At 38.4% G+C, this 19171-nt stretch overlaps 2 protein-coding genes across 2 annotated transcripts in view; both read left to right on the top strand.

Moving 5' to 3' along the window:
* The window catches only part of efcab7 (EF-hand calcium binding domain 7), an 18345-nt gene extending 4366 nt beyond the window's left edge, over positions 1-13979 (top strand). The window contains exons 3-13 of the mRNA XM_015378661.1: positions 197-283; positions 552-741; positions 2063-2184; positions 5878-6019; positions 8113-8222; positions 8390-8553; positions 8695-8828; positions 8902-9050; positions 9155-9364; positions 11665-11772; positions 13415-13979. Coding sequence (XP_015234147.1) covers positions 197-283; positions 552-741; positions 2063-2184; positions 5878-6019; positions 8113-8222; positions 8390-8553; positions 8695-8828; positions 8902-9050; positions 9155-9364; positions 11665-11772; positions 13415-13501 — 1503 coding nt within the window. The 3' untranslated portion in view covers positions 13502-13979. The remainder of the gene's footprint in view (positions 1-196; positions 284-551; positions 742-2062; positions 2185-5877; positions 6020-8112; positions 8223-8389; positions 8554-8694; positions 8829-8901; positions 9051-9154; positions 9365-11664; positions 11773-13414) is intronic.
* Positions 13980-18043: 4064 nt separating this feature from the next.
* The window catches only part of pgm1 (phosphoglucomutase 1), a 12946-nt gene continuing 11818 nt past the window's right edge, over positions 18044-19171 (top strand). The window contains exon 1 of the mRNA XM_015378695.1: positions 18044-18370. Within this exon, the coding sequence (XP_015234181.1) occupies positions 18125-18370 (246 nt within the window). The 5' untranslated portion in view covers positions 18044-18124. The remainder of the gene's footprint in view (positions 18371-19171) is intronic.

The following is a 19171-nucleotide window of genomic DNA, read 5'->3' as shown; positions in this document are numbered from 1 at the left end:
GATCCATCCATCCATCCATCCATCCATCCATCCATCCATCCATCCATCCATCCATCCATCCATCCATCCATCCATCCATCCATTTATTTGGTAGAAGCCCTGTGTTTAGGGTCTGGGAAGCCAGTCAGAGGTATATAGTAGATATATCTGATAATGTTTACTGATGCTTTTATTTTGAATTATATTATTCTTACAGAGGGGCGAGAAGATGACAGCCGAGGAGGTGAATGCTGTTTTCTCTTTGGTAGACATCAACAATGATGGCAAACTGGACTATGCTGAGGTCTGTTCAGACAAGAGTAACCTTATTGGGTATTACATTGTGGGATGATTAAATAAAAAAAGAAGAGAAATTTAGAGATTATCTGCCTTTTTTTATACAAAATATCCTTTTAACCTTTTCAGTTTCTATATAGTTTTAACTCTTTTTGTTGCCAATTGGTTTGGATTTGTTGTTCATTCCCCCGAAAATGGAGTCATTTATGTTCCTGTTTCTTGGCTCCAAACATTGCTCTTTTATCATTTTCTTATCCCTTTTCTTTTGCTGTCAGTTCTGCAGGCAGCTCGCATCCACAGTGGAGCAGTGTCAAACGGCTGCTTTGGAGAACCTAAAAGCTGATGCTAAACTAAAGAGGCAGAACTTTGGCAGCCAGTTGTACAGCCCTCCTAAAAGCTCAGTGGCATCACCATCATCTGCATCAACAAGTCAGCATGCAGAATCAGACTCCACTACCAAGAAAGGTATAATATAATGTGTAAATAGAAGATATAAAGCAAGTTTACCCCAAATATTCCCAGTGCACCTTTATGATCAGTTTTGATTAATAAATAATAGCTCTTTATTGATCAATTTTTCATCCCCAGCATGACAAATCGCCCCATTAAGGCAGTTCAGATTTCATAATAGCCACAACATTAGGGCGGCTTGTTTAGAGGGCGGAGACTGGAAAGTGTTTTAATCCTGGTAATGATTACTGCCATTAGAAGATGGATACCAACTCATTTGGGCTTGAGACCATTTTGATTCAGTCAACCTATTTTCTTTTTTGTTTTGTTTTTTTCCCTAAAAGGGTTAAGGATCTGTACATTTTCTTTCACCTATCTCTGAAAAGAGGACACAAATTAGCTTGTTTTTATTTAGAACCCAACTGTTGAAGAAAAGATTAGAAAGCTGGAGCTCCAGGATGACAAGGAAAGTAGAAAGATAAATGGGGTTGATTTAAGTGGTCAGTCCATTGATTTGGGGAGGATTCCACCACTTCTCACTTGGGAGGTGATGAGGGATTAGAGAGGAGGAGCAGACAACCACCACTGCAAAAACAGATGAGCTCCACGTAGTAGCCAGGATTATCACGTTATTGTGCCTCTCCCATGTATTGATTTATACCTGTTGCGTTTTCACAAGGCTTTGACCTGAGATGCTTTAAGATCACACACATCAAATGGGTTATTTTTGGAGCCTCAATGCTCCACTATTTTGTTTTGTTTTTATTTAGGCTCACATTTGCCTTTAAAGTGTCTTTACCTCAAATGTAAATGGATAATTACAGGAATGTATTTAGAACAAAAACAGCTTTTTTTATTCTTAAGTGTCAAAAAGCTAACTATTGTTAAATATTGGATTCATTTATCTCAGTTTCTTAAATAACTTATCACATTTCCGAGCGTCCTGAATTTCCATGTTTGGAAACAATCAGTCCCCTTATTAGAAAATAAAATATACTTCCTGCATTAATTAGTGTTTATAGTTATGCGAGAAAATGAGCTTGAAGGATTTCCTTTAGTGATTTAATAAGGCAAGCTAATTAATTTCAGGGAGATGGATCTTGAGATAAAACTTTCTCAGAACCCAAAAGCAAATTCTGCTTTGACACTCTACTGTGCAGACACGCTTCTAAGAAGACATTAGACGATTATAGAGTGGATTTCGTCCCGCTCCTAATTTTGCTTTTGGGACTGTATGTACTGTTTGTTGGACTGACCGGCATCTGTTAGCTACAATTTTGTAGTTGTTGTTTTTTTCTATGTTGAATCTTCCTCTAACTGCTGTGTGTTTTTTCAGACAGCCAGTGCCCGTCTCGTCCTCCCTCTGCTCGCAGCAGACGGTCCTCCCTGTCAAACTCAGTCACAATGGTATCCAGCAGCAGTAAAGCAGCAAAGGTCCTAGAGCCTCCAGGTTTGCAGGTATCTGAAGCTGCTAGTTCTTGGTGTTAATGTGCATGTAATCATTCGAAATGTATAGGAGAGTGCTTGATATATAAACATGTGATACATTCATTATAAGCTGCTGTTGTATACTAAATGTGACTTTTTTTGGTCAAAGGGGGTAAAATTTCCCAGATTTTACTAAAGTAGGACAGATGATGTACCTAAATGTCTCGTTTTATTCTTTTTTCAAACCTGATGATCAGCCAACAGTCTTTAATTTATAGTTTAGAACTATATATAATGCTTATGTTTGCCACCAATTATTAGCTAAATTACTCAACAAATAGAGCCAACTCCTGGTCAGCAAGTCCAAGCATTAAGCATGCTGGGGTGAGTTAACCTCCATCTTTTTTTTCTTTTTTTTTTTTTACAGAGAATCTGCATAAGGTAGCATGAGGTTAATGTTATTCTATGGTCAGTGAGAATTCTAATCTTGAATGGATGACTTATTTTTACATAGTTCGGAAAGCTAAAACACTGTCATTTCACTCCACTACGGGCGTCACCATAGCAACGCGAGACTATTCATTTCCGATCAGTTTAACTGGTGAATACAAAGCTTGGTGGGAGCAGTGTAATACTTTTAAAACAAGAATTGTGAAACAAAACATTTGATTGATGGGAAGAAGAGGAGAGCAAACATTTGCCTTCAAAATAAAAAGTTACATACTGTCTATGCGTGCGTTAGCCAACGACAATAAAATCTCTTCATGATCCCACATTTCATTTTACAACTGTTGGTTAGCATAAAATAAATCAAGGCTAGGATTTTTTTTTCCTATACCTAAACATGATGGGTGAGTTTAGTAAATCAAATAAACGTTTGTCATTATAGGTTTTTTACTCTGTGAACATGGTATAGCATGGATCCTTGTTTAAGTCTTATTTTTTCATAGATGTTTGCTACATTTGCATAGAAAGCAAAAAAAAATAAAAATAAATGGTGACAATAACTTGTGTGATATTTGAAATAAGCAACATTACAGTCTGGCCGCAGGGAAAAGAATGGCTTTGGGGGCAACGGTGGTGTTGGGTACAGGAGTTTGCCCTGCAATCTGAGCTTGTCGGTTCGAGCCCCGGCTCCGGCTTTCAGTATAGTTGTGTCCTTGTGCAAGACCCTTCACCTTCATTACCTACTGATGGTGTTCAGAGGGCCCGCTGGCGCCAGTCTAAGGCTCGCTTCTGTCAGTGAGCCCCAGGGCAACTGTGGCTACAATGTAGTTTGCCACCATCAGTGCGTGAATGGGTGAATGACTGAATGTAGTGTAGAGTGCTTTGGCCAAGTCTACTGACTTGAAAAAGCGCTATATGAGTACAGGCCTTTTACCATTTTAATGACGGCTTCTTGATAGATTTATTTGAACAGCTGACTTTAAGATGATGAAAAAGATTGGACTTTGGTTTTTAACTGTAAAAGTTAGTTTAATTTAAAAACAGCAGTTCTGATCGCTGAGAAACAGTCCAGTATTCAGTCTCTTTAGCTCAGATAGGAAACTACTGGCATCTCACTGATGTTCTCATAGGACACTGACTTTAGCTACAGTCCATGTCTTGTGAAGCTTTCCTGAACTCTTCAGTGATTTTGGTTCACTCTCCTCTCGAAGCTGCTGTTATCCCTTCTGCTCATGGATTGTTGAACATTTTTTCTTTCCATCCAACTTTCCTATGAGATGCTTGGATGCAGCACTATGGGGAAACCCGCCTTCTTGATCAGAAACAAATATCTCTTCAACAAAACTTGTCATTAGGTATTATAAAATCACAGTCGCTAAGAAACTACCTGTAGGGTTTTATTATCTTTAGGTCATTATCATAAAAAACTGCTTAATATACATTACTCTGTTTGTAATGCATCTAAATAGTGAGTTACCCATTTATTTATCTAAAATAAATTAAATGTATTTTCTATTAAAAATATGCTAAACTGACATTTCTAAATGTCCATATTTAGTATGTTTTTGATATCTGCAGAGGATGCCATTATGTGGCTGCCATGGAGTGACTTCAATAGCTGAATATAGCCTGGAGTGGATAGATATATGCTGTATTGATCTGCTGCTCTTTGTTTTCACTCTTTTTGGCTTAACCTTGGCTGGTTTTCTTTACAGCAAAGAAAAAAAAACACATAAATAAATAAATAAACAGAAGTGAACAGGTCTAAGCACTGTGTTGAGATTGGAAACGGCCAGACATCATTAAGGGTAACAGAATGTGTGTCCAGAGAGTACCTCGAAGGGGAACTTCTGCTCCCTGTATTGGCTCCCTTTATTGCTAAGGGCTAATAACTGTGGCTGATGGAGGATAGATGTGTTGCCATTTCAGTATGCACATATTGTAGCATCTTCTGAGGTATAATTATGTTCTGTTACATGGACATTTCCAGAGAAATAATTTGTCTTTTTTTCTACAGCTTTTTGTATATATCAGAACGGGATGGAAAAAGAAGGTTTATTAGAGTGCGTGTTTATGTGAGATTGTGTGTGTGTGCTTGTAGGTGGCTGGTTTGGTGTCCTGCGACCCTGTGAGACAGTAAATCAGACCTGTGGCTGGAGCAGGTGACAGAGCCTGTATTAGTCTGCAGGCTGACCCTCTCTCTATGGAGGCATTAATTCTGATGTCCTTAACCAGTGGATGGGTGCCCATGGCATTTTCCCTCATTTAATATTGTCTGGACAAACCACCGAAGTGTTATGGTTTGATCTTTTATGCCTCTCACTGCCCAAGATAAATACGCAGAGAAAATGGCTTTTCTCTAAAGGAGTGGCATGCTCCGTCTTTATGGTACTTTTCTTTGTTTAACTTGGTGATTTATTTGTCAACTAAAAGGATATATGGCCTATTCCAGCCTTGCTTGGCCCTCAATGTGCCTTTTACTGTGTGTTCACGTCAACTGTGTTTTCATTTAATGTGTCTCCAAAGAGGGGAAGGAAAACTTCCTAGTGCTGATGTTCCAGTTCAATTTCAAATTATTACCTAATTTCGGTTGTGTAGCCAGACAAAGCAACAACGGGACTGCAAAATGAAAGAAATATTAGAATTCATAAATATTGCCAAAGTAGCCCCTGGATAGTTTTGAACAGCCGCACAGTCAAGATTGAAGACGCTGTATTTATCAAGGTTAAATGGACTCCATTTGCCCCAATAAGGTCCAGGAGGGAGAGTTACCCCAGCCTCTGCAGACGCACAGTATGACACTCCTGCCCTCTTCTGGACCATCACTAATATAGCATATGTTCGTACTGCTGAGATTATATTAAATGAATTTCTCCCATGAAGATGGGAATGGTAATTATAACCGTGGCAGTCTCTGTTAATCAACTGAACTTCTTCCGCTTATTTATGCCAAAATATACTTCCCTTGTCACAAGATCTCTCTTGCTTTAAATAGAAACTGATAATTAGTTTTGGTTTCTGTTGACTGAATTAATAAATTTTAATGTCAGGAAAAGAAAAAAAAAAAAGAATAGAGTGTAACTTTGTCAGGATGTGAGCTGAGGCAGCAATCATTTCTAAACATTAAAAAATGTAATGTTTAATGTGCATCACGAAGGCCCCGAATCAGAGGCAACCATAATTCTCTGATTGTTACCCTTGTTTGTTAACCAGCCATGCATTTGTAGAAATGTAAACATCTTGTTTTTCCATAAGGATTGTTTTCTGTCATTGCAGGATTGGCACCGTATCTGTATGAAAGGCTGCTTCTTTGTCGAAGATAACGGGAGCATTAGCTCCCTCCAGTACAGACTTCATCTTCCTCAGACATCCAGCATCTATCTCACCATCCAACCTTTGAACCTAAGCCACAGACCTGGTTAGTTTCTACAGGATCTTCATGATAACACATAGAAAACCTTAGCATGCTCAACCAAACATTGTAGGATGGAGTAACCCTTAACATGAGACCCTTTTATGTTGGTAAAATATTACATGAACTTGCATCCATCTGTCCGTCCATCCATCCATCCAGTCTACAGGCGAAAGGCGGGATACACCCTGGACAGATCGCCAGTCCATCGCAGGGCAAAACAGAGACATATAACCGCACACACAAACACTCGAGGACAATTTAGAGACCCAAATTAACCTAACAGTCATGTTTTTGGATTGTGGGAGGAATCTGGAGTACCTGAAGAGACCCACACATGCATGGAGAGAACATGCAAACCTGGAATCAAACCCAGGACCTTGCTGGAAGGCAACAGTGCTACTACTTGCGTACATTTAGCTACAAGATTTTATTATTTTCCAAATTTCGTAGCATCTGTCAAACCCATCATTTTTCAGTCTTTGTGTCAAGAATCTAGTCTTTTTTTTCTGATGTTTATATGAAACTAATTAATCGTTCATTTTGCTCTTTGAAATTTTTAAAACACTATTTTTCAGACTCATTCTCTCAATAACTTCATGTTCCGCTTTGCCATTTTCTGACTAAAGCTCTGTTTAAGTCATTTAATCATGAGTTATGAACCCTAAAATAAGAAAAAATCACTTTGTTTGGGTGCAGCAGTGGCACAGAAATTCACAATCCATCAATGGAGGCCATAGTCTCTGAGGCAGCTTTCCCCAACCAACTGGTTTACTACATGTCTCCCCCCTTTTTCCTCATCCCCCTCCAGTCTGTCTACCTTGAGGTGAAGCCCTCTAGTGGCACAACAATTTTAAAAAGCCATCTGAGTTCAGCAGATGCTTAAGTTTAGTATTGTGTCAACATACAACAGACATCTTTGCAGTGAATCTTTTTAATGTTGAAGCTTTTTCATTAGCTCTCAGCCTAAGGTGCTGTTAAGCCTAGCCTTAATCAACTGGCAGAGCTTGATTTATTTTTAAAGCTCTACAAAAGCGACCTGCCAGACTTTAATTTAATAATCTGATGTCCTAAAACAGGGTTCTGCGACCTGCAGCTCTTTGGTTCTTTTACAATGACAACAACTTTACTAAAAAATGATAAAGACCCAAATAATAGGTTTAAATAAGAAATAGGTCTCGTTTTTAAAATGCTCAGTTTGTGGGTCTAAAGTTTTAATTAGCTGGATGTTATTTTTAAGTATGTGCTGTTTTAGGTCTTCCATTTGATCCACTGACAAGCAAGCCATCAAAAACATCCTGTGGTGGGCGTGCAGGTGGGGCAGTGGTTAGTGCGGTGACCCATTTAGGGAGTCCTTAGTCCTCGACGTTCGAATCTGACCTGTGGTTCTTTGCTGCATGTCTGTCCCCCTCTCTCATACCCCCTTACCTGTCAGCCTGCTGTCGAAAAAAACGAGCCACTATTGCTGCAAAAACTCCCCCCCAAAAAAAACATCCTGTGGGGGGGTTGGAGGATGACAGTTTATTTTCAAGTCTTTAATATTGGGGGGAAAAAAACAGGAGAACATGCCCTTTAAATAAAGTAAGAGTGTGCTGACCTTGTCTGCAAGGTAATGGCAGCTGGACCATATTTACCGTTAGAGTAGCAGTTTGAAAGCTTAAAGCAGATGAATATGTGACAAACAAAAATAGACATTTAATATTGCCACCATAAATTGTGAAAAGTATGGAAATTGGTTAAAAGAGAGTTCCCATCTTTTCCAAGGTTGCCAGCAATCATCAGTGGCACTTTGTGTTGGTGTTTGGCTAAAGGTTCTTTTGTAGTCACTTTGCTGAATAAAAAATGTATTTCATGCCACAAAGGTAGCTTTTTTTATATATATATTGTTCCAATGAACAGAAAACATTAATGTTTGTAATTTGGTAGTTTATTTTTTTAAAATCTAATGAATTCATAGTTTGAAGGCAAAAAAAATCTCTCCATGGAAACCTAATATATGTTGTATAAATTCCATTTTTATCTGTTCTACATGTTGTTTAGGTTTTTGTAATACAAAAGGAATTAAATAAATACAATTTCTTATATTTCTTGATCTTCAGACAAGCCTCAAAGATGGATGAACGTGGACACGGCTCTTTTTGTCACGTCAGCTGGTGAAACCAAAGAGGACTCATCTTTAGTGTGTTTCACCGAATCTAAAGATAAAGAAGTAAGTTTGTGTGTAAAAAATCTTTCAGTGTCGTATTTATCCATATTCTATAATTTCCTTTTATACATAATATGGAATAAATCCTGATATCAGGGATGGATACTAGTGTCATCCCTCTGTGCTTGTACTTTTTTGATCATTCATTGAAACTCATTTTCTTAATGCAGAAGTATGTTTGGAAAGGAGAGCTAAATGCAGGGACGTACCACCTGCTTCCCTTCACCAGTGGCTGCAGATTGAGGAAACAAGGCAAAAACAGCTTTCCAGATAAATCTGTCAAACTTGTCTACAAGACTGATACGGGGGAACTAGACCTCACCAGTGAGCTGAGGTAGAGCTTCATCCATCTGATATAGATATCTGTTATCTTCAAAGACTTTGAGCTGAAAATGCCCAAAATTGCAGGACATTTTTTTTTATCATAAACTCAATATACAATGCATTTATCTGTGATACCCTCTTTTTGCCACAGGGAGGTGCTGTCTGAAATCTTTGAGGTGATTGACCTGGATGGCAATGGTTTGCTGAGCATGGAGGAATACAACTTCTTTGAGCTTAGGACCAGTGGGGAAAAGTGTGACAGTGATGCCTGGGCTGTGTGTAAAGGTAATTGGTGATAGAATTTAACAATAAGAAAACTTCCAGGTTTTTACAATCATTTCTTACTTTGTGGGGCTAGAAAACTTTGATATGAGAAAGAACCAGCTGACACGACAAGGTTTCATGGAGCTGAACCTGATGGAGGCCACAGAGAAAGATGGAGACCCCGCAGACCTGTGGATGACACTGGAATCTATGGGTTACAATCGTTTGCTGGAGATGGTAGAGGTAGGTTACAACACAAGACGAAGCCCAATCAGAAGTTCAATGAGTTGAGTTTGTGGTTAATCGTGAATTTTCTCTAACTTAAACCTTTCGTCCTGCTCTGTAAGGCATGTCCTTTCCAGATAGACGTGTACTGTGAAGGTACTCGGCCATCCATGCAGCCACTTAACATGGACTCCGGCACAAAGCTGTTGAACCAAGCCCTCCAGAAGTCCATTACCTCTAGGTTTGGGGCCAAAGCCCTGCGTGGACATGATAACGTCTTCATCTACACCTACAAAGGAGACTGCCGCATTTCCTCCCTCATAGCCAACAAGGTGAACCACAAATGTTGTTTAAAATAATCTAGCTGTGTGGGTTTCACTCTGCCGGTCTGAATTTTTCATTCACTCACTACTGGCTTAAATGAGGTAGTTTTTAAAGGTGTATTTCATTCCTTATTTTATTGTAGTTTCAAAATAGGAATTGGCCAGGTGTAGAACATAAACAGAGACACAGTTACTATACCACATTACCGTACTTACTTTTTTACAGTCTGAAGATCAATCACTTTCAGACAAATCACATATTTTGAAGACGTCAATGAGATTCTGGCAAAATTCTCTCTTGGTCTTTGCCCACACTGATAGTGGAAAGGATAGAGGCTCACTAAACTGGTCAACTTCCATACAGAAAGTTAACTTTGAGACACAGGCAGTACCCATTCAATACATTTAAGAATGAGGTCTTTCCTTGGGCCTTATGTTTGCCAGCTTTATCTGTTCCAGAATCTTTTAAAATATCCATGCATGTTCAGGTTATAAAGTTTTGGTTTTAGTGCCAACACATTAAGCCCAAAGACTGAAGCTCAGCATAGGCTACAAGAGGCTGGGACACCAGTGCCATTGTCCCTAGAGAAGGAACTGAGAGGATACTACCGTGATAAAAGCTTCAAAATCAACAGCTACATGCTGGGTTGAAATTAGCTGCTGAGCACATATTGAACCTAAACCCCAGGAGAAAAGTTTTATGACAAGATAAATCTGAGCCGTTTGCCCATAATGAGAAGAAGTATGTTATAAGCTAATGTGAGGTTAACTTCTCAACATAGCAACAGTTGTCAAGAGAGTTAGTGATAGCATCATGCTAAGGCACTGGTTTTACTGGTGAACTGCACTTCATGCATGGAATGAAAACCACCAAAGTTTCTATCTTCACCTTAACTCCACAACTAGGCATTTAAAATGTCAGCGTAATTGGGTTTTCTCAGCTGGCAGTAATTCAAAACAAACATCCAGACTGGTTCACAAGGGACAAATTCAATTCATTTAATTTACAGAGTGCCAATTGAAAACGTGTCATCTTGAGGCACTTTACAGAGAAAATACAGTCAAAGCCCACAGATGAAAAGTTTTCTGTCATTATCTTTGCAGAATTCGCTCCTCCTGGATCAATATATCGGACGTTCACTTGCACAGTGTTGTTAACTTTGCAGCGTGCATGGCGAGAGTGCAAAAACCAGGCTAGCATTAAGGCTTCTGGAATAGCTGCGACCTCAACTGGTTGAATATTTGTTTGTGTCTGAAAACCATGCAACAGACGTCAGCAAGATAACAAGATATTCCAAATAAGTAAAAAACAATCCACTGGACTTTGTTTTGAAGACATTTCGCTTCCCATCCAAGAAGCTTTTTCACTTCAAAATGTCAGAATTAGTGTCGAATTTGAAGCTTTATGTAGTAGCCCAAAACTTGTTTTGGCTTAGAAAACATGCAAATTGAACAAGAAAAACAGGTCTGTCCGTCAGGAATGGGGAGCCGTTTTGGGTTCTTTGTTAGCCTGCAATACCTGATACTGGTCTATGCCTCTGCTAAGTGGGGGTTGTTAGGGGTAATTGTTGGCTTGGCTGCCCAGATGAGATGTTTTGTACCCTGCACGGGGGTGTGAGTTGAAATTATAGCGTTAAAGAATGAACTCTATCACAATTCTATCCAAATCAATGCTAAAAAAAAGATTCCTAGTTGGAAAGCGAAACATCTTAAAACTTGGACACAAAGTCCGGTGGATTGTTTTTAACTTTTTTGGATTGACTTTGACCTCAATGACTTAGGATCTTCACCAACAAGATATGCACACATCCAGGCAGAATTTTACCCAAAGCTTGCAAATGGTTGCACGAAAGTGTTTTTTTTTTTAACCATCATGCAAAGTAACCTCTAAATATTAGTTGTGGGTTATCCATACATTTGAACCCCTATGTTGATTGTGATGTAGCTAAGAGAAAATCTACAATAAATTTAAACTTGGGCACCAAGAGGCAGCAATAAGAGGGATTCAGACTACAATTCCCAGGGTTTTAGTCAATACTATCTGAAGTGGTTGTTGTCCATTCACTCCAGCTTCATTGATATGCAGCAGGGGTATACATTGTCCAGGCAACAAAAGCTAGATTGAATGAATGTCTAAAATAGCAGAAAACAGTTTAGCAGAGAAAGTAGGTACCTACCTATTATGACCCACGACTAAGTAAAGTTTAGAAACCTTCTTTTTCTTTTATCACCATTTATCTGTCTTAACTGATCCCAGCATTTATTAAGTTTGATCTGAAGTAAGTTGAGCTCTGCTTTCTGTTCTGCAGGCCAACCAAAAGGTGACGGTGCATGTAAACAACGAGCAGAGCCGAAACTGCTGCAGCAGCAGAGGGATGACCACGTTTGCTGTAGAAGTTCCACCCAGAACCAAAATGGTAAAAAAAAAATCAAGTCCAACACATCTTTATTTAATAAAATGACACCGCCACCAGACAAAAGCACCAAAGTATATGTAGATTTTATACACTAACGCTGGGCCATGGTTGCCCAAGCCTGCACCTGTGATGTAGGTGAGATCCAGCACGTCTTTTTATTCAGTAAAAAAGTTAAACAGAAATGGTCAGCATTTAGCCACTTAGGGCAGCAATGAGACAAATATTTTAGAACTAAAGAATAAAAAAAAATTAAATTCAAGTAGAATCCCATACACGCAGAAAATATGGGTCAAATGACAGAAGGGTTGATTGCTGCGTGAGTTGCACTTTAAGATAACAGTAATTGTGAATTTTCTCTACTTGTGGGTTTTTTGGATTTAAATGCTTAGAGTTAGCAGTGCAAATTCTTTGCATGAAGTTCACACATATGCATTTATGTCCAAAGTCATTGCAGTGGACCTGTTGATGCATCCTATCTTTAGTGAATATGTAACCCAAAAAAAATTGGATGTACTTTAAATATTTCATACAGACCTCTTCATTTAAGCCAGTTAGTTAATATAATTAAATGGAATATCCACTTAGTTTTAGATTATAAAAGCTGATAAGATCTTAACTATAATCATTTGTTTCCCAATTTGAGAGTTTACTTATAATCCTGCTCCAATTTACTGTTTCAATCCAAATCAGTTTACAGTCAATTTAGTAAAATCATACAATTAGATCAGTGAAATGTTTTTTTTTTATAAGGAAACCCAGCTGATAGAATTGTGTCTGTCACTCCATCTGAATCCATCAAACTGGTAACAACTATTGAGCCGTAGTGAAAGTGTGTCGGCGTTCACCATAACTGCTGGCCGAATAGTGCTTGCAGAAAGGAAGGAGGTGGGAGGGTTTTTTTCACTGTGGTAAGGGGTCGATAGCCTAGCATTGGCACCATTATGGCTTCCCCCACTCAGAATGTTTCCACACATAAGGGCGATTCATGTTTGAGAATAAGAAAATACTTCTACAAAAATGCAAAAATGAGACAACTCTTATTCATAATATCTATAATTGTGATCTCCTTCATCTTATCTGATTACAAGCAGTAAAAACAGAAAAGAAGATTGTGGTCAAAGACATTTAAACTCCTCCAGTGTGTGTGGTAAATGGTGCACTGGCATTATGTTGAGCTGAATTGTAAGGCTTCTTTCTAGCATACCTAAACAAAGGAGATAACTTAATTTTAGGTTAATTTAAGACATGTTTTTGAATGAAAAGCTCCTGCAAAACCACTGATTAGTTAAAGCCTTAACCATCTGATTTCACAGGAACTGGTTGTACTCTGGCTCTAAGGGTTCCTGCTCAGTGTGAAAAGGCCACTTCTGTAGACTTTTCTGCAATAGATTCAAGGGACAGTTATGTATATGTACTTTTAAAATGGGCTAAAAAGGATGTAAAACTCTGTAATAAAAGATTTGAGGTGTGAAATTGTAGGCATAGAAATCATGTTTGAACCGCTGACCCCATCCACAGAAATCAGAGAAAAGGAAACCAGTTTCCCTGTTATGGAAAGTTACAAAACTTTCACTGCATATTCAGTGATTATTTCTGTCTTGGACTAGAAACACATACGTTTGTTGTTTTTTTTTTGTTCCAGGTGTGTCAACATGTGCTACCCATGAACGAGAATCAGGATTGGATCTATAACTGTGTGGAGACCAGTTTATCCAGCACATCAAGCTAAAAGTTCTTAACATTATGTTGTCATACTATGGTTACTAAAAGAAAGAAATACTTTGTATTCACTCTATGAAGTTTTCACTTTCAGTTATTTGATGCAGTTTAGAAAATTGTTGTTTGTTAAGATTCAGTGAAGTTAAATTAAATCCCTTATCTTCTCAGCCAATGTCAGACTTTTACATCTTTTTTTAAGAAAAGCTTATAAGTCACATTCGTTAGTTAGTCACACTACCCTGTCACAACCACAGTACAGGTGCAGTTAATAAAAGTAAGTTCTGTTTATTCCATTTGTTCAGCCATGCTTAGTTTTTTTTTTTTTTTTTTTTCATACAAATATGCTTTGTATGGAGCTCATGTCAAATGATCCCGATGGATATTTAACTGACACAAGATTAATCTTATAAGTTGACAAAAACATTTGGTCTGGAAATAGTGTATTTATTATTTTTACAGTGAAATAAACCAATGTAGGGGGCAAAAACATTCTGTTTATCATCTGTATCTATCATGTGTGAAATCTGTCTAAAGCTGCTGGTAATTTTCCTCATGTGGGCATGTCAGGATGTGTAGTTTGCAGTGAAACGCATTCCTCTGGACTGCACTCAGATCTCAGCTTTACTTGGCCTCGACCTTTGCAGTATGAGCCTGACCTCCTATTTTTGTCTCTTGGGCCATTATCTGCCCTTTGACTTTCACTGCTGAAACAGTAGAGCCAGCTGACCTAAATGTCACATGGCATGTGAGATGTATTTAATATCCTAAGCCCGTCTGTGCCTCTTTTTCCAACAGTGGTTTCGCTCTGCTGCTTGCTTTGAAGGGTTGGTTGTTTAACCAGATCGATGGTCTGTCGCTGAAACAATCTTTACTAATCCAGAGCAAAATAAAAAAAAAAATAATCCAGCACCTTTATGAGAGTAGTTATACTCTTAACATTTTCATGTTTTTCCACATTAAAATAATTACTTTCAGTTTGTTAATTTGAATATTGTATATCAGAATACATCATATACCAGTAAAACATAATCTGTGTAAATTAAAATAAAAATAATACTAAGTTTAAATAATTATTAATTATTTACAAGTAAAAACCTTAAAAATGCTTTATGGATTTGTATTCAATCACACCCTGTTGCATTCAGCCATGACTTAATTATTGAATGAAGTCCACCTGTGTGTAATTTAATCCAGTGTTCTGTTGGAGATTATAGAGACACATTTTAGGCCATCATCTGACATGGTAAACATGCAGGCACATGTTCAAGCCTGCCATCATACAACCATCCACCTAACCTAAAAGGCTGTTTTCCAAAGAAATTGGGCAATGAAACTTATTTTTATTTGCATAAAAAATATAGAGTTCCATAAAATCCACTAAGGTCTGCGTTTGCTAAATGACTACAATTTAAAACAAAATTCCAGGTTTATTTTCAGTGATTTCCAAGTTGCAAAAACAATCTAAAAATTAGTAAAAAATTTTCCAAAAACTAAGTGTATTTGCCCATAATTTCAGTAGGTAAATATTATGCACTTAAAATAAGACGAAGCAATAGTTTTGTCTTATTTTAAATCAAATTTGTCTTGTGATATTGGGAAAGTGTCTCACTTACCTGCTCAATTCAAGAAAAAAAAATCCTTATTTTAAGCAAAAATTACTTAATTAGATTTCATTTTTTTGCAGTGTAGAAAATGTTATTTTTAAAAAGAATGCACTGCTGTTGCAAGCAGTAACATATTTCCTAAGATCTGGTTTGCATAATTTACCCTCTAAAACTGAAACCAGCAGGTATGGGGAGTGTTGGCAGTGGTTAGAGCAATGCGCTTGTGCCCTGAGAATGTTGCAAGCACCTGGATCGATCCCCACGACCTGCACTCTGGGTTCTGAGCCTGACCCTTGACCCTAAACTGCTCCCTGGTTACCACACAGTGGCAACCCTCCGCTCCCCAAAGGGATGAGTTAAATGCAGAGTGAATAAAGGGACAATAAAGGGATTTACATTTAGAAGGCTGTCTGGATACTGTGGCTGTAAAATACAAATTATTTGTACTTTCTGTGTCTGTCTTTCTATGAGAGATGATGAAACATGCTTTGGGAGTCACTGACCTTTCAGTGTATACAACTCAACCCGAGAGGAACAAAGGTCTGCCATGTTGATGTTCATCCCGCATTAGTTAAATTGCTTTTTCAGCACCAAGAAGTCATATTTAAACTGTAAAGCTGATGCCAGAAAGGTAAAAATAGTAACCAGCAGTAGGCAACAGTTTGAGAAAATGTGATGAAAGAGGAGAGAAAACACTCTTGCAACAATAGGAAACCTCAATAAGAAAAAAGCAGAAAGGCTGAGAGCAGAAGAGATGGAGAAACAATACACTAAGCCAGGAGAAGACAAAGCCCTCTCTATGGTAATGGAAAAAAAAGAGAAATAAATGGCAGCATATATTTATTACCTCTTTCCAGCAAAGGGATATTTTGAGAAAACGGGCTAAGGCACGGGTGGTTCTAGACAGGGGCCACTGCTGCTGTGGACCTGGCTACTGTTAGGCCCCCTCTACTGAGCACATTATACCAGTCACTTTTATATGATGACGTACGTTGGCATAGACACAGGTTGATCCTTTTTTTTTTCTCTTTGTGCCCCAATGAAAAAACACTGTCTGCACCCGACCTACCTGGTAAAACTGGTCTAGAACTGCCACTGGCTGAAAGGCTCGGTCATATGCTTTGTAAAAAAAATTAATGGCAGGTAAACAATTAATCGTTGAGCAAGGGGTAGTTTTAACACAAAGCAATTTGGAAAGGTTCAAAATAAAGAAATCTTCATAAAATGAGGAATATTACAGCAATCTTCATCATCCACTTCTTCAGACTGTCATACAACAGCGTCTATAGTCAAAAGCATCCACAGGACCACTATAAGACAGACAAAATCTACAACTTCTTAAAGAAACCACAATAAAAGTTACCTGTACTTTATTTTTGGGATTAATAAAGTGTTTAGTGAATCATTAAAAGGTAGTGAAAGAACCAGAGTGCATAGAATTAATTGCTAAGGTATGAAAATACATTTTTTCTCCAAATCAGGACGTTTACTCAGAAAAGCTCTATATTAAATTAGACTTCAGCCTTTAACAGGGGCGGAGCTAGATGGGGGGCCAGGGGTGACCTTGGCCACCCTCAGCCAATCAGTGGCCACCCCTACCGTTTTTTTTTTATCGCTCACGGTGGCAGCAGTAATACAATCAAGGGTAATGTTCAAACTTATTAAACATTTGAATTTTTCATATATTAACAACTACTTGACAACTAAAAAGCTGTGTTTAAGCACATCAAAATACTAACATTAAAATTGATATCTACAGAATTCACTCTCTTTTCAGAACTATATTTTCGTTTTATATGAGGTAAAGAGAAAATGATGTCTCTGCAAGTCATCTAGGAGTCTTTAGTGAAATCATAGATAAATAACTAATAATAACTTAAAAATCCATTTAATGTAGATATTAGTACATATAAATATATTTTTTATGCAGAACAATTTTTGATAAAGGTAGGTAAGTAATGACAATGGAGAAGATGTTTGCCCCAGAAATTTTGTCCTCTATACCTTTAATTAGTCAGCACAGATGTAAATATTTGCGTCTATTTGTAAGGAAAGGCTGTAGGAAAGTATAGTTAGTCTTTATTTACAAAATATGGATGTTGTGGTTGTTCCTTTTGGAACAGTGTGGATCAGAGGTCACGGATGAGAGGACCGCGGTCCGGATCCGGACCCACCTGCTGGATAATCCGGACCCAACCTGATTTAAAACATTTCTAAATCACCACATGTTGTCTGATGACAGTGTCTAAAGTCACTTGCACCGCTTCTCCTGTTACCCCCGAAATCCCACATCTTCCGCTCCGCCCCGCAGCATCCAGACGGCGCAAAGCAAAGCCTACAGCCTCCGCTGATCCTCCAGATCCCCATCAGGATATCCAGCATATGTGCGGTTTTTGATGGAGATGAGAAATCTGCTTCCTGGTCTGTTGAAGTACCAATAGTTTGCATCCATTCTTTTAAATAAACAGTGTTAGTTTTTTTTTTTTTTTTTACATGTATAAGAATTATGCTCTAGTTTGTAGTAACCGATCTGTTGTTACTATAGTTTAATTTGACAAGCCAGATCTTGCCGTTCTTTTTCCTGACCTGACCGGAGCGGAGCATATTTTGAGTATGTTTGGCTCAACCTGCTGCTGTGATGCATAAACACCTCATTTTATTTCAGTGTTAAATTCTGTTTAAAGTAACAGATTATAAATAAAAATGTCTCCGGACCTTTACTGGTTGTTGATTTTCTTTATTCGGACTCTAATGATTTTTAATTGGTGACCCCTGGCGTAGATTGAGCCTGAGTTTGTGGCTCCTATTCACTTTCGGACACCCCTCAGTGAACATTGGTTATTGCCTGGCCCCCCTTACTAAAATGTTCTAGCTACGCCTCTGGGTGAGGAAACCCTCCATGCTTCCCTCTTGCCCTTTAAACACACAGGGTTGGTTTGTGTGTGAAGGGGGCGGGGAGCTGAGGACGTGTAGCCGCTCTGCCTCTGCAGTCTCTCGGACCACACTGCGGATCACACGGGGTCAAAAAAATGGTGAAAATTACGGCCGTTAAGACCAAAGCCTACACGGACCAGAAGCCCGGGACGAGCGGGCTGAGGAAGAGGGTGACGGTGTTCCAGCAGAACCAGCACTATGCGGAAAACTTCATCCAGAGCATTATCTCCGTCATCGAGCCGGCCGAGCGACAGACGGCCACTCTGGTGGTGGGAGGAGACGGCAGGTTCTTCATGAAGGACGCCATTCAGCTGATAGTCCAGATAGCCGCAGCCAACGGGGTGAGATGGAGAAAATATCTGATTCAACTGTTTGCTAGGAGAGTGAAGCTAATGTAGCATGGCTGCTAGCAGTGCAGGTTTAGCTAGCTGTCAAGGTTGTTTGCTGTTTTCTTCACACTACGATGCTTTAGTCCATTCTGGTTACTTAAATAGGCTAACTTTATTTCATGCTGAATATAATTAACACCCTTATTTATTGTTTTGCACGAGGAATAATGTATATAACTCATTTCAGTTATCATTAGGCTGATAAAAAGTGATGCAACAGATTGTATCAAAGCTTTTGCTAAATAACCCTGCAAGCCCCTGCAGGCTCCCCTATTAATTTAGTTGGATGGCATTCCTGCCCCCACTTGCCACTCTCTATTGGCCTTTTTTTAATTTAGTTTGCGTGTATGGAAAACTACCTGATGATTATTAGCAGATTCTGATCACTTCAGAATCAGCTAGATTCAGTTTTTTCATTCCAATCACCTACCTGACAGCAGAGGACTTTCTGATGAAGTGTGGAGGGATGGGTATGGCAAGACCTTTTTACATAAAATCAAACACCATTCCTTTTTCATATATTTTTTTTTAATATGAAGAAAGGGGCGCTGGGAGATAAACTGTATTAAATGATCACAATTATTCACACAACTGACATCCTTGAAAATTAACATCGCAACACACAGCTGTATTTATTACATTTGGAAGTATAGGTTATTTTGTTGGCAATTTTACATTATAATGACATATGCTGACAATAGTCTTTTTATATATTTGATTTTAACTCATAAGGTTTAGACATTGATTTAGAAA

This window comes from Cyprinodon variegatus, unplaced genomic scaffold (genome assembly GCF_000732505.1).
Source record: "Cyprinodon variegatus isolate N-32 unplaced genomic scaffold, C_variegatus-1.0 Scaffold176, whole genome shotgun sequence".
NCBI classification, from domain to species: domain Eukaryota; kingdom Metazoa; phylum Chordata; class Actinopteri; order Cyprinodontiformes; family Cyprinodontidae; genus Cyprinodon; species Cyprinodon variegatus.
The sequence above is the reverse complement of the archived record's forward strand: the minus strand, read 5'-3'. Positions and strand labels throughout refer to the sequence as shown.